The sequence below is a fragment of the Coffea eugenioides genome, chromosome 10 (assembly GCF_003713205.1).
Source record: "Coffea eugenioides isolate CCC68of chromosome 10, Ceug_1.0, whole genome shotgun sequence".
NCBI classification, from domain to species: domain Eukaryota; kingdom Viridiplantae; phylum Streptophyta; class Magnoliopsida; order Gentianales; family Rubiaceae; genus Coffea; species Coffea eugenioides.
This window is the reverse complement of record NC_040044.1, coordinates 12,990,420-13,004,467: the sequence shown is the minus strand read 5'-3', so window position 1 is coordinate 13,004,467 and position 14,048 is coordinate 12,990,420. Positions and strand designations below refer to the sequence as shown.

General features: G+C 37.5%; 2 protein-coding genes across 3 annotated transcripts; one reads left to right on the top strand and one right to left on the bottom strand.

Annotated features, from left to right (window-relative positions):
- Window positions 1-1,480: 1,480 nt before the first annotated feature.
- On the top strand, window positions 1,481-3,423 carry LOC113750878 (BAG family molecular chaperone regulator 3-like). The gene is made up of 4 exons (XM_027294815.1): window positions 1,481-1,969; window positions 2,081-2,337; window positions 2,561-2,713; window positions 2,823-3,423. Exons 1-4 carry the CDS (start codon window positions 1,720-1,722, stop codon window positions 3,240-3,242), a joined length of 1,080 nt encoding a protein of 359 aa, XP_027150616.1. The 5' UTR covers window positions 1,481-1,719; the 3' UTR covers window positions 3,243-3,423.
- Window positions 3,424-3,959: 536 nt separating this feature from the next.
- On the bottom strand, window positions 3,960-10,133 carry LOC113748578 (protein COFACTOR ASSEMBLY OF COMPLEX C SUBUNIT B CCB2, chloroplastic). Of its 2 annotated transcripts, XR_003464414.1 has the most exons (8): window positions 9,893-10,133; window positions 9,687-9,805; window positions 9,437-9,508; window positions 8,483-8,626; window positions 8,144-8,297; window positions 7,530-7,715; window positions 7,078-7,280; window positions 3,960-4,608 (listed from the first exon to the last, which is right to left on the bottom strand). XR_003464414.1 is itself a non-coding variant. In XM_027292048.1 (7 exons), exons 1-7 carry the CDS (start codon window positions 10,095-10,097, stop codon window positions 4,592-4,594), a joined length of 897 nt encoding a protein of 298 aa, XP_027147849.1. In that variant the 5' UTR covers window positions 10,098-10,133; the 3' UTR covers window positions 3,960-4,591. The 2 variants fall into 2 exon arrangements, 1 of the variants encoding a protein (XP_027147849.1); XM_027292048.1 differs by lacking the exon at window positions 7,078-7,280.
- Window positions 10,134-14,048: the final 3,915 nt, after the last annotated feature.

The following is a 14,048-nucleotide window of genomic DNA, read 5'->3' as shown; positions in this document are numbered from 1 at the left end:
TAAATATGAATAATATGAAAATTAAGAAAAATGTATATGAGAATTCAGTTTGCCAGACATGCAGTCAATCAGACACTTAAAAGACAAAAGTAACCTCGATGAGGCTTTGGACTGCTTTACGCCTGTTGCATGCAACAGTCTTGTTTAAAAATTTTCTGTTGCTTTTTCCTTTTTAACTTTTTGGAGCTTTTTTTTTTTCTTGCATTAATCAAAAGTAAAATGATATTCAAATTATTTACAATGGAAAAATGTGTTACTGAGTCATCCTAAGATAACTGCCTTAATGGAGTGATATTGTACGTGTAATAAAGCTATTTCTTAAGACAGCATATTTTACTTACTAACGATTTACGTTTCAAAATATAAGGTGTCTTTTAATATTTTTGTATAATGTTATACATCTCTTTTTTTGAGCATGTTAACAATGATTTAATGAACATGATTGAAAACTCAAGTGAGTGATGATGAGCTGTACTTCCAATACTATGTTGATTTGGTTGAAAAATAGCAAAATATACAAATTGGATAACAATGAAATTAATAGCAAGTCCCCAAAGGTCATGAAGTAGACAAAAACTAAGTGTATATTGTATGTTGTTTGGAGAATTAAGTAATACTACTGGCATACCACGCTATCCTATACATCATTATTATTTAAAAGAAAGGGTCATAAGGAATTTCAGTAAAATAAATGCAAAGTCTCATTGATCTATTTACCAAAAAAACACATGACCAAATAATATAGATTTTTATTTTGACATTTTTATTTTGGAATTCAACAAAAGGATGATCCGGTATTGTTTTCTTAATATAAGACTTAACAAGATAACACACAAAGTTGAAATACAAGGCAAACTACTTGACTTTCACATTAATTGTAGATTAATAAGAACTTATTTGAAAGTTGTTGATTTACTAATCAAACAAAATCTATTAATTGTTAGCTTTTAAAACTCACTTCGATCACCATGAAACCTAATTATTACAATTCATGAAACAAGCATTCAAACAAAACCAATAAAAGCTCAGCACACCTTGTAATTATACTAACATTCAACATGAATTTTTCAAGCTAGTTTATCAATCAAATCCAACTCGAATACTTCACTTATCTATAAAATTCTAAATCCTTTGCCCTCTTTTTTTTTTTTTAAATTTTTGCTTTACCCGTTTAATGACGTATAAATGGTGTATTTCTTACCTTGTAATTAAACTAACATTCAATATGATTTTGTCAAGCTAGTTTATGAATCAAATTCAGCTCTAATACTTCACTTTTCTATAAAATTCTAAATCCTTTACCCTCTTAATGACATATAAACGATGTATTTCTTCTCTATTTTTCAAAAAGAAAAAGGAAAAAAAAAGTAGTATGTTACTCAAAGGGCATAAAAGACAAATCAACTAAAAAGAATTGAAAGATCTCAACTCCTCACATTCAACACCACTAACTAAATCCGGCCTCAAAGTCAAATCTTTGTCCAGCCAACCAGCCATCTTTTCCATTTCCCATATTTCCATTTTTCATTTTCCATTTTCCAGTTGTTGCCGACGCCTTCTTCTTCCCGCTATCTCTTTATATTTTCTCAGCTATGATTTTCAAGAACCAAAAGCATAAATCCTCTTTTGATCTGATAAATTCTCAGAAGACTTCAGCACTTCAGAAAATGCAATGTTAAATAGTAGTAGTGATAGTAGCAAGAGAGTATCAAGAACAAGATGATGCCTATGAAGACTAAATCTATGGGAATGGGCTTAGGACTTCCACCGACACCGAATACAGCCGCCGCAGCTGGCAGAAGGGGAGCTGGAGATGTTGATGGCGACTGGGAGATGAGACCCGGTGGAATGCTAGTTCAGAAACGTACAAGTTCGGATCAAAATCTACCTCCTCCTCCCACCATCCGGGTTCGGGTCAAATATGGTGCTGTTTATCATGAACTCAATATCAGCTCCCAAGCCACCTTTGGTAATTTTTTTCTTTTCAATGAAGTCTTCATTCTTCGATTTATTTGGGTTTTTTTTTTGATGGGTTGTTTTTAATTTTGTGTTCTTTTTTTGGGTGGTGGAAATGAAACAGGAGAGTTGAAGAAGATGTTAACAGGGCCAACAGGATTGCACCACGAAGATCAGAAGCTGATTTTCAAGAAGAAGGAGAGGGATTCAAAGGCTTTTCTTGATACTACTGGAGTGAAAAACAAGTCCAAAATTGTGTTAATGGAGGACCCAATTAGCCTAGAAAAGAGGCATATTGAGATGAGAAAAACTGCTAAAATGGAGAAGGCAGCAAAGTCCATATCAGAGATCAGCTTAGAGGTCGACAGGCTAGCTGGACAGGTAAATTTATGATCCTTTTCTTTCCTTTTTGTTTCCTTATTTGTCACAATTAGTATGTTTTGAATAGTCAAATTCACTAGCCAAGTGACATTCTTGGGGATACTTGATTCATGCACTATGGTGTAGGCTTTATAGGCTTTAATAAAAACATGCGCATTTAAGGTTGGCAGAATATGTTATTTGGATGTAATGAACTCATTGAATCTTTTCCCAAATTGAGTAGGTGTCGGAACTTGAATCTGTCATCTCAAGAGGTGAGAAAGTTGAGGAGAAGGATGTTGTAAATCTGATTGAGTTACTGATGAATCAACTTCTCAAGTTAGATGGAATTATTGAGGATGTTGATGTCAAAGTCAAAATGCAAAGGAAAATGCAGGTATGATTCATTGAACTTGTTTCATTCCAAATTTGAAATTTTTTCACAAGTAGGAGTACTAAAGTCTATTCAAGGCTTGAAACTTAATCCAATGTTTCACTTGATGAAGGTAACAAGAGTGCAGAAGTGTGTTGAGACTTTGGATATGTTGAAGATCAAAATCTCAACGCCAGAAATCAATGCAAGTGCAAATGTAGCAGGCCCCAAAATTCGCAGTCCAATTCCCTCACAAAAGCACCAATCATCCCCAATCCAACAAGGGCACAAGATTTTGAAGGAAAATGTGCCATCTCCGGTGGGGAAACAGCAAGCTAGACATCCGTTTGGGGTACAAAAGCAGCCTCAGCAACATCTGCAGCAACCATCCAGGCACTCAGCTTCGGGGCCCGTTGTGATTACCACACAATGGGAAACTTTTGATTCCATGCCTGCGCCAGTGGCACTGCCGACTGTTCCTCCGACATCAACAACTTCAACAAGTACAGCCATGGCTTCAGCTCAGCCTATATTCACTTGGGATTTGCTTTAGAAAAGCTAAAATGCCTGATTGATTTCAGTATTTTTCTCAAGTTGGTTTGGTATCCGTTCCCCATTCTTTGCTGTATGTAGAATTTTGTTAGCATACCCTGTATGTTCTTGTCCCCATTCGGCTGAGAAATAATTGGGGTCAAAATTATTACAGTAATGAGATACTTTTTCTTTTCTTGTTACCTGTTTTGCCTTGAAAGACTTGATTTTCAATCCTGCTTAGAAATTTTCTGCTATTTGACATGGTATGATGGGTTGAATTAGGACATTTCCATATGGGGAAGTGCATAGTGGAATCAAATAATGAGACTTTTCAGCCAACTGGTTAAAGATTTTTAATTCCTCATGTCCCTTTCTTCTCCACTAACTTAAGTAGGCGGATTACTAGATCCTGTTTTAGTGCTAGTGGAAGTGTATAATAAAGACTAAAGCAGTTGATATCAATGATTGAATCTTATTCCTTGCTTCTTCTTGAGGGAACAGACTGACACATGGTCACATGTAAAAGTTTCCTGGAAGTGGACTTAGCTGGCTGGCCGGCAAAACATGATAACAGTGGATTAGTTAAACCAGTGGAAACCGGTTGTCGCTCAGGCAAGGCAAGCGATCTTTCACCAGAACCCTCAAGAAAGACAAGAGGACAAATGATTACTGTATCTACTCATTCCCTTGTCGATTAAGAAATTGAATAATTAGCATGCTATTCTCGCCAAGGTAATCATTCCGAGCAAGTCTGGCAAGTTTACGTATCATACTGCCTCGGCGTAGGATGGCATATATATATAACAGACTACAACAATTGAAGCTAACGTAAAACATGGTCAAGATTTGTTGTTTCTGGATGGGATTCTTGAAGAATGAAAAACTAGCTTCCTAGACTAGAATATGTTCTACTCCAAATCCAACCAAAAGCCCTTCAAAGGTAACTCTAGATCTGAAGGAGAAGCATGGCAACTTCTCCACCAGAGAAAGCTGCAATCAATATGATTTCCTCCCCATTCCAATGTTTATTATTCTCGAAGGTCCTGTGTGTAAAAGCAAACTCTCCAACTTTATGACCAACCCTTCCTTCACTAATCTAACAATGAACATGAATGCAATGCAGGAGGTCAAGATTTTTAACTCTTCACACCACCTGGACCGGCCCGAAAGACTGAAGGAAGAAAAAGGATGGAAAAGTAGGAGAAGCTTGGTGGCTAAATAAGTGCCTTCGTGCTTGATCTTGAACATAATCGGCATAGGTGGTATATGCCAGAGCCAATATCAGCTAGAAGCAGCGGCGGCAGCAGCAGTTCTTTTTACACCAAGGTACAAAATTCAATTTCCCTGCACAATCTCTTAGCCATATCTCTAGGCTGTTGCATCAACTGTTCAGCGCAATAATGCAGACATTAATCGCACGTTTCTTGGATCTAATGGAAAAGCAATAGATGATTGATAAAGCCCGTTTAAGATAGTGGCACAGGATGAAGTTTAGATATTACAAGCAATTGCTTCCTTGTACGAAAATGAATGCAATTGTGGTCCAACAACAAAGTGAAAAGTCAAAAAGATTCGAGGGCTTGAGCAATAATCAGTTACACAAGTAGAATCTGGTAAGGACTCTGTAGACTGGTGATAAGCACTAATTCCACTTCGTACCTCTAGCAATAAATGAAATTCTCACCTACCAGCCCTAACTTTTAACTCTAAATTAGCTAAGACCTACCAAGTTTATCTCACCGCTAATCTCCAGCTTAAGGACAAAACACACCATTCACCCTTTCTCAATAAAAGACAAAAAAGAAGAAAAAAGATTCCATTTATGAAGTTGAAACTTAAACCTACTAATAGTGAAATTGATTTTTGCTGGATATAGGAAAAACCATCAGATTATTAGTCCAAATCCTAGAGTATAGGGCTGTAAAGAAAGCAAATCTAGAGCAATGCTTTCTATCCCATCGTTGTCTAAGGCACAATGGCCTAATTATTGACAGCACAATACAAAGTCCAGCAAGCCAAACAACTTTACATTAGACATTATAATGTACTAAACTTTTGACATAACATATTTCATATTTCATTATGTACATTCGCTGAAACAAAATAGTCAATCTGAACAAGAAAAGCTATACTGGGACATCACCAAAACAAAGCAGAAAAAACATCTATCCATAGTTGTATGTAGCATGCTTAACAAACTTTTTTTTTAAAAAAAAAAGAAAAAATACATACTCCGTTAGTGGATTTCCAGATAAAGCACATCTTACAAATAAGAGTAAGTTTTTTATACACTGTCAGTGTATAATTTTTTTTTTATATACTAGGAGTTTTAGATCATATGTCACATAACATAAATTCAAATTTGAAATTCAAATCATGCACATATGATATACATCCATAGCCGCTAGTGCAAAAAGTCACTACACTGTCAATGCATAAAAAGTTAATCCATTTTTTAATGGCTTATCAACAATTCAGTAAGCAACCAAAATATAGCAGACTTGAATCTAGAGAAATTTCTAAATGACATAGCAGAGTGTTTTCTTTGTAGTTCGAAAGGAATTATACTCATCATGTGGAAAAGCAAAGATCAAACCATTTGAAGGAATGCCATAACAGAGTATTTTCTCTGTAGTATGAAAAGGAAGTATACTTATCATGTGGGAAAGTAAAGATAAAACCATTTGAAGGAATATCTTTAACCTTTTTGGAGAATTTTCATTTTAGAGAAAATTCTAGGAGAAAATAATAGAATTTTTATAACAAGTGCAACAAGTTAGATTGCATACAATTAACATAAAAAATATGAGCCAGTTCTTTACAAGAGAAAATGTCAAAATGAAAAAGGAATATACTAGTCGCAAAGATCTAAATTTGAATCATGTACGTCATGAACCTTTTGGAATAAGATCCTAGGATAATTTCAAAAACCTCCCATGAGATCTCTAACAATTTCACTGCCCTCTCGCGAGGTTTTGAAAATATCTCTAACCTCTTTTAAAACCAATTTTGTTGTGACAATTCAGCCCAATCCAAAAAAAGCAATAGTAAAAAAATAATTTCAGGTCTGAGAAAATTTATTTATCCCAAAAGTGTCCCTCAGCTATTGTACTAGTTAGATTAAATATTTGATCTAACTTATTAATTTACTTATGGGGCCATTACTATGCATGATCCATAAAAAATTTCCATCATTTACAACAAAAAATAACAACTTTCAAAATTTAGTAGAACAAAACTTTTTTTTCATACCATAAGATTCTTGTTATCACCACCCTTAGAAAAAAAAATCAGCCCAAACGAAACCTCTTTATATCCGATTCCTTTTATTTGTCAAGTACATAAATTGGAAAAAGGGTGCCTTGTGTTGGATCCCTTTCTTTATTTTTACATTTCAAATTACGGTTAATAATTTAGTTCGTAACAGGCTTCATTGTTTCTTGTGTCTAAATCCTTTAATTTAACAAGTGCATTATGTCTGATTTTTCTTTTATTGTCACATATATAAATTAGAAAAGTTACACCTAGTATTGGCTCTATTTTTAGATGGCAAATTAATTAACCTTTTACAATCCAAACTATGGTTAATGTAGTCAGCAAACATTTAACTATTTTCCTTCACATATCTATGTAAATATCCTAACTTGTAAGGATAGTATAGTCGTTTCACCATTAATCATGTAAGCATTGGGTCCCAAATTACTGACATGGGAGGTAAGTGAAATTTTCAAAACCTCAAGGAAGGACAATGAAACTATTAGAAACCTGAGGTTTCTGAAATTATCTCTAATATCCTAGTAAAAACTCAAAATGTTATCTAATAATCAACTTAATCAAGGACTATATGCACTTACACATTCACGGGCATTGAGCAAAGGCTAATTTAATATCAGTGGCTTATTGGCTTCATCCAGGGATAAGAATTGTGATTCTTAGGGTACATAGTTCATTTGAATAGAAACAAAACCCCCGAGGCAGGACCTTTTCTGCTTCTTTGCAATACCCGAGTAAAGCTGGTTAGAATGAGGTAGCCAATCCCTAGATCTTTGTTGTATGGCTGGAAAGAAGTACTCAATTGTTGAGTGAAAAATTATAGCAAGGATATACAAAACTGTTAAACAAAAGCTGAATCTAAACCAAGAGAAAACACCAAATATTGTCTCCTAATTGCCTTGGAACATAGGAGGGTGGCTTTGCTTTTATAGAGGATGGATGCAAATATATCAATATGTTTAGAACATACAGAAAGTTGACTGAATAAGCACTAATTGAATGACATTTTACAAACATGTAGAGATGTTCATACCTCTGAATTTGTTCGCAACTGCTCTTATCCAGGCTCTATCTTTACTGCTATATGCATAAGTGCTGCTAGAGGCCAGTAAAACAAATCCATCGCTCATCTCTGTTTTATCAGAACTTGAGTTCTGAGTATGCAGCACTGGTTGTATCAGGAAAGAACAAGTACCTCTGGGGAGGATCTCCCATAGTTCTGTAGTTGAAAGGTAAATGAAATCTTTTAAAGCTTATTGATCATGCATATATCTTTGTAAGTAACAACATAGCCACAGGAATCTGCTCTCCCAATATTCTGGGTTGGAAGACCTTGCAGAGATAAGTGTTGTATCTGAAGCTCGCTTGCAGACATGGATTGTCAAAAAATATATAAAAAATTAAAAAAAAAAGATTTGAAAACTTCAATAGCTCCTTCAAATCAAAGGTTAACTGTAAGCACAAGATATTGAGATGCAGGATGTTAATTTCACAAAATAGTGGATCACCCTATTGACCCTGTGTTCAACAATTGGCAAACGGGAAAACACAGTCGAGAATTGCAACTTATTTTCATATGAAAAACCATACTCTGTGTAATACAACACTCATCAGAATTCATAAAGGAAACTGAAAGCAACACAATACCTTCAGCTTGCGGAAAATACAATGTCTCCCTCAGATCAAAAAGGCCAGTTTTGTTAATCTCTTTCTCAAACCAGTCATGCACTTGATCCTTCGGTATATCTTTAGGGGTGTTCCAATAACCACGCACACAAAGTGCATCTTGAATAAAAATGAGCTACAATATCATCAATTCAGTGAAACATCAAAAAGTTCGACAACAAGTTTATTGTCACATGCTTGCATTTTATAGCACTCATTAAAAGATCACTTCCTTCAATAACTGAAGTTACATTTAATTATTTATCCGACTTCACTGGATTTCTCTTTTGAATACATAAAAGGGTTAAGCCAGCAACATACCACTGATATAGTGTTGGTATTACGCAATAGAACATATGTTCCCCAAGCCAAATCCCCCTTCAAAGTGTCTGGAATGTTTTGTGACATGAGAAAAATTGGCTCTGCACCTTCAGGGATACTTTTTTCATTGTTTGGAGTAGCTCCCTGAAAATATGCCCAAGTACCAAAACATTCAGAAAGTTTGAGCTCATATCTTATTCTGTTTCACCTATTACAAATTCACAATTTTCTTATCATAAAAAACATGAACATTATTGCATACATCAGACCAAGTCAATATTAACAAGTCTCGAAAATAGTCATTAGTCATTTGGCACATACTAGCACAATGTCAGATGTCACATTAACATAAGCTTTTGTATATTTGAAAAATTTTACATAGACCCCGTCTAAATAGACCGCAATTTAGGTGGTTGTACCCTGGACCTCCAAATTTCTAAATCCTGGGAGTTGCAGGCACTATAAACAACTATCTACAGGTGGACGCTTCAAAAAGGAATTTTTCACAGCATGTAAGCATTGACAAGAGTTGCATTGACCTGGTTCCACTGGACCACGACCTGTTAGATGCTTGTACCACGTGCAGAGCTATTTGTATATCCTAGAAAGGTACAACCATTTCAAGCAGCTCGGTGCACAAGACCTGTTCGTTTCATTTCTGTGTGTACTCTGATGAGCATAACTAACATCCCAAACACTCAATTGCGCATATTAATGCCCTTTGTAAATGATAATTCAACAGCATGCTTTCTTTTATTATCATTATTATTTCTCTAACATCAAATCAAGTACCTAAAAAAGAAAACACCAGATCAAATGTTTACGCCTACTGAATCTGCAATTACATGCCTTTTTCTTTCATAATCATTTTTCTGAAGATTGAAAGAAAGATAATACAAACTTAGGTAGGACTATTCACCTTGGCCTAAAAAAAAAAAACAAAAGATTGTTCACCTTGAGAAATTTCCCCAGATAGGGAAGGACAATAGAAAATGCAGCCAAAGAAAGCCCCAAAACCTCTGTTCTCTGCGCTTGCACACAAAAACAAAAAATAATAATAATAAAAAATGAATTCTGAAATCAATCAACGGCAGAACAAGAATTTATCATAAAAACTGTACAATCAATGAATTAATAACATAATAATAAAATATGAAATTAAGCTAATAGGAGCTTCTGAGGTCAAGAAAAGGTGTGAACTCACCAACTGAGCTGGAGTAATGGCGGAAAAATCCGACCCCCCAAAGTGGTTCAACAGCAACAGTGATCCGAATGCATACCCAATCCATCTGGGCAAGTATGATTCATCCAATCCAGGTATCCCTTCAAAAAAATGAAAAAAAAAATTCAAAAAAAAAAAACACACAAATCCGAGTGGGTTCTGATAAAGAAAATTATTGGAATTATTACCAAAAGTGAAACGAAGGACAGAGAGGTTGAGCTGTTGCTGCTGGGATGTGGAATGAGAAGAATTATCAGAACGGCTGCAAGAAATTTTAGCCAAAGATTTAAGTTTTCTGGTGGGAAATTTGGTTAACGGATAAGATTTGTTGCCAATATCTGGCGGGAAGCTTAACGGAATTAACGGAAATGGTGAGAGTGCAGTGCCGCTCATCCTCAGACCACTTTTGATGCTATTAGAACAAATTTGGAAAAAGAAAGCATACATTTTTGGCAGATTTTTAACTGCTGGAAGTTTGCTATTTTTTATTTTTTTGAATAATATTATTCATTTTTGAAATCCCATTTATAACCCTAAACATTTTGCATTTAGTCGTTAAGATATAGGTAAAATACCAAAACCCCCCCTGTGGTTCACCAAATGTACACTTTACCTCCCTATAGTTTGGAAACCTACAATTTAACTCCCTGTCGTTTCAACTAAAGTGAAATCTGACAGAAAACATCTACAATAACGGTATTTGAGTGCCACGCGCTTCTGCTGAGAGTTGTGGTTGCGATAATATTTTTAATTGCCAAAGATACCCCGTGTGTTTCCAAATCATAGGGAGGTAAAGTATACATTTGGTAAACCACATGGGGATTTTTGGTATTTTACCTATTCTCAAATGCATGAAACATTCTTTCGAGGAATTGACTTATAGAGGGGCAATTTTGGCATTTTTTGTTCAAACGTTAGTTTAGATGTTTTCTGTTAGATTTCACTTTAGTTGAAACGGCAGGGAGTTAAATTGTAAGTTTTCAAATCATAGGGAGGTAAAGTGTACATTTAGAAAACCACAGGAGGGTTTTTGGTATTTTACTCTTAAGATATATATCAACCCTCCACTCTAGTTTTTATTATTTATTTTTATGGAGAAATGCAGTTGGTCCCTAATTCTTGGCACGTGTGCGATTTTAGTCTTTAAAGTTTCGGTAAAATTAAATTTGGTCTCCGATGTTTGGAACTTGTGCTATTTTGCTCCCTAAAGATTAGACAAAACAAAGTTGGTCCTCAATATTTCTAATTTGGAGCAAATTTAGGACAATTGATGAATTTTGCCAATTACAAATAAAACCTAATCATATTTAGTCGTGTATTTGTTAAATAAATTTTGAAAAAAAATGAAGCAAACCAGTGGTTAGTTTTAAATAACAAGAATAACTTACATCATGGCATATGAATAACTAGTTAATCAAGAAACTGAAAAAAATAATTTTGTTAAACTACATGCAAAAACCAGGTTTTAGGGTTTTTCGCTTGGAGTCAGTAGGTATATATAGAGAGATATTAAATGTGTTTTGGATTGACGATGAACTAGGTGAAAGACCTATTTCAATTTTATAGTTTAAAAAAATTTTTGTTTTACTAGTTAATTAGTTACTCACATGCAAGTATGTAAGTTTTTTTTTAAAGCAAAATATAACTTATTATTTATTCAAGACAAGCAGACACGAGTACATGGCGCTGAAGCAACCCAGAAGCTAAAGTGTGGGGGATCTACTCCCGTAAACGTTGGACCCGTACATTTGCGAATTCTCTACAATCTAGTAAAACTGTTGCCCTTACTTCCCCTGGGAGGTTAGCAGAGGATGTTGTGACCCAGTCCCTCCCCAATTTAGACCCTGCTAACCTATCAGCCGAACTGTTCTCCTCCCTAAAGGTGTGACGAACAGAGGCCAAAAAGGACGTAACCAAATCCCTGATTTGACGTACAAAATTACACAGAGGCCATTTTGACGAACTCCTTGAATTGACCAGAGAGACGAGAGAACTCGAGTCCACTTCTACCAGCAGTCTCCACCTAAAAGCCACTGAGCACAAACGGAGGCCATGCAGAAGTGCCAGGCTCTCCACCGTTAGAACGTCAACCTCCCCGAACTTCTTATAGAAGGCGAAGATGACCTTACCTTCGTGGTCATGGAGCAAGCCTCCCCCCGCTCCTTGGCCATCGCAGACGCTCGCGTCTATGTTCAGCTTCATGAACTGAAAAGGTGGTCTCTTCCATGCAATTGCCAAGCACCGAACTCTGGTACGACTCGGGGTAGCCAGAGCTCTCCATGGATCATCCGAGTCCCCTTTGAAGTGAGTCGTCGTAAGCACCTTCGCCCGTCCCAGATGTGCCACAAAACTCTCCACCATGCTAATAATACCTCGAGCGTCGTAAGCCACCCCGTCGAACCTAGCTTTATTACGGCCAATCCATAGGAACCACAAAATCAAACACGGAATCATCACCCTAATATGGTCCCGCAATACCCACGATGATGAGTAAAACCATGCCAAGCACATAGCCGAAATTGAGTTGGCGCTAGAGCTTAGTATCTCAAATCTCCCCTTGAAATGATTCCACACCTGTGTGGCAACCGGGCCATCGAGGAAAATGTGTGACACGGATTCCCCCTGGGCCGAGCAACATGAGCAACAAGAAGCAAGATGAAGACCCCGACTTTGCAAAACTGAGTCCACCGGGACCAAGCCCCTTAGAACCTTCCATACAAAAAAAGAAATCTTCAATGGTACAGTCGCATTCCAAATATGCCTATCCACTACCGACCCGTTCCGTCGCTGTCGAACCGCCGCCCAAGCCGATTCGAGTGAAAAGTCGCCAGACGACGAGTCCCCCCAAACCATATAATCGTCCTGATCGGGGAACAACTGGACTTGCTGGACTTGATGAATCAAATGGGTAGGCAACCAGCTTGCTAACCGCTCCTGGATCCATCCCTCATCTTTGTAGAATTCTGCCAGCAGTATATGTGGGGGATCAGAGATGGCCACCAACTCAGCAAGAGGCCGATCTAATAATCGTTAAGCAAGAGGCCGATCTAATAACCAACGATCGAACCAAAAGTCGACGAACCCCCTACCCAAGTATCATCGAATTTTACTCTCAGCGACCTCACGAACGTTCTCCAACCGCCGCCAGGATAATGGCGGTCTACTAACCTGGACCACAATGGGATGCATCCCCTTTACGTATTTCGAGTGCATAAAGTCAGCCCATATGGAGTCCCGCTTCCGTAACTTCCACCAAAGCTTACAGGCAAAGGCCCTGCTCATATCTGCAAACGATCGAAAACCTAACCCTCCTTCGTCAACGGGGTAGCAGCACCTATCCCAGAACCTCCACCGAATGCCTTTCAACCCCCCACGTTTGTCCCACATAAAAGCATTATAGATTCTCCCCAATTTTTGAACCACACCCTTAGGGGGACATAGCACCTGCAATAAGTACATCGGCATGGAGGTTAACACATGACGTAGCAGGATCAACTTACCTCTTGAGGAGAGTAACCACGAGCTCCAGTGAAATAGCCGATCCCGCATCTTTGCCACTAGGCCATCAAATAAACAACAGGTAGCTCTTCCCCTCGAGACTGGCGCACCTAGGTAGCGGAATGGAAGCACCTGCTGTTGAAATTGGAGCTTCGTCGTAACCAACCGCGTTTGGTCCTCCTAGGCTCGGTTCGAAATAATGAACGAACTCTTACCCGCATTAATACGTTGGCCTGAATACGCCTGATACCTACCAAATAGGTCCGAGAGCGCATCCAGACAGCCCTCCGAGCACCTGGCAAAAATCAGAATGTCATCTACAAATGCAAGATACGGAACCCAACTACCAGCCGACATATAACATCTACTCTCGTCCTGCTGAAAAAGACCTTGCAACCCACGACCTAAGAATTCTGCCACTAGAATAAATAAAGCCGGCGATAAAGGGTCCCCCTGACGGACCCTCCTGGAAGACTTAAAGTAGCCCGCCGGAGAGCCATTAACCAGAATCGAGAACCAGGTGTTCGACAAGGTTCGAAAAATGAGGTCCACGTTCCCCTTGTCGAAGCCAAACTGGCAGAGCATGAAAAGCAGAAAACTCCATTCGACTCTGTCGTAAGCCTTTTCCATATCCAACTTCAGAATAAGGTTCGGGTGTCTCAACCTCCGATCCAGATCCAAAACTAGCTCTTTTGCCAGCAAAATATTGTCCTCTATTCCCCTTCCTGGCACAAAACCCTTCTGCCAGTCAGAGACCAACCTGGGGAGTAGTCGGTTGATGCAGTTCGCCAAAATTTTGGATATCAGCTTCGAGCTAAACGTAAGTTATTATTTCTTAATTTTGTT

Coding starts and splice junctions, on each gene's coding strand:
- LOC113750878 (XM_027294815.1), top strand. CDS start 1,720: ATGATGCCTATGAAGACTAAATCTATGGGAATGGGCTTAGGACTTCCA. Junction 1,970..2,080: donor CAGCTCCCAAGCCACCTTTG/GTAATTTTTTTC, acceptor GAAATGAAACAG/GAGAGTTGAAGAAGATGTTA. Junction 2,714..2,822: donor AAATGCAAAGGAAAATGCAG/GTATGATTCATT, acceptor CACTTGATGAAG/GTAACAAGAGTGCAGAAGTG.
- LOC113748578 (XM_027292048.1), bottom strand. CDS start 10,097: ATGAGCGGCACTGCACTCTCACCATTTCCGTTAATTCCGTTAAGCTTC. Junction 9,509..9,686: donor CCATTACTCCAGCTCAGTTG/GTGAGTTCACAC, acceptor GTGCAAGCGCAG/AGAACAGAGGTTTTGGGGCT. Junction 7,716..8,143: donor GTATTTTCCGCAAGCTGAAG/GTATTGTGTTGC, acceptor TTTCAACTACAG/AACTATGGGAGATCCTCCCC.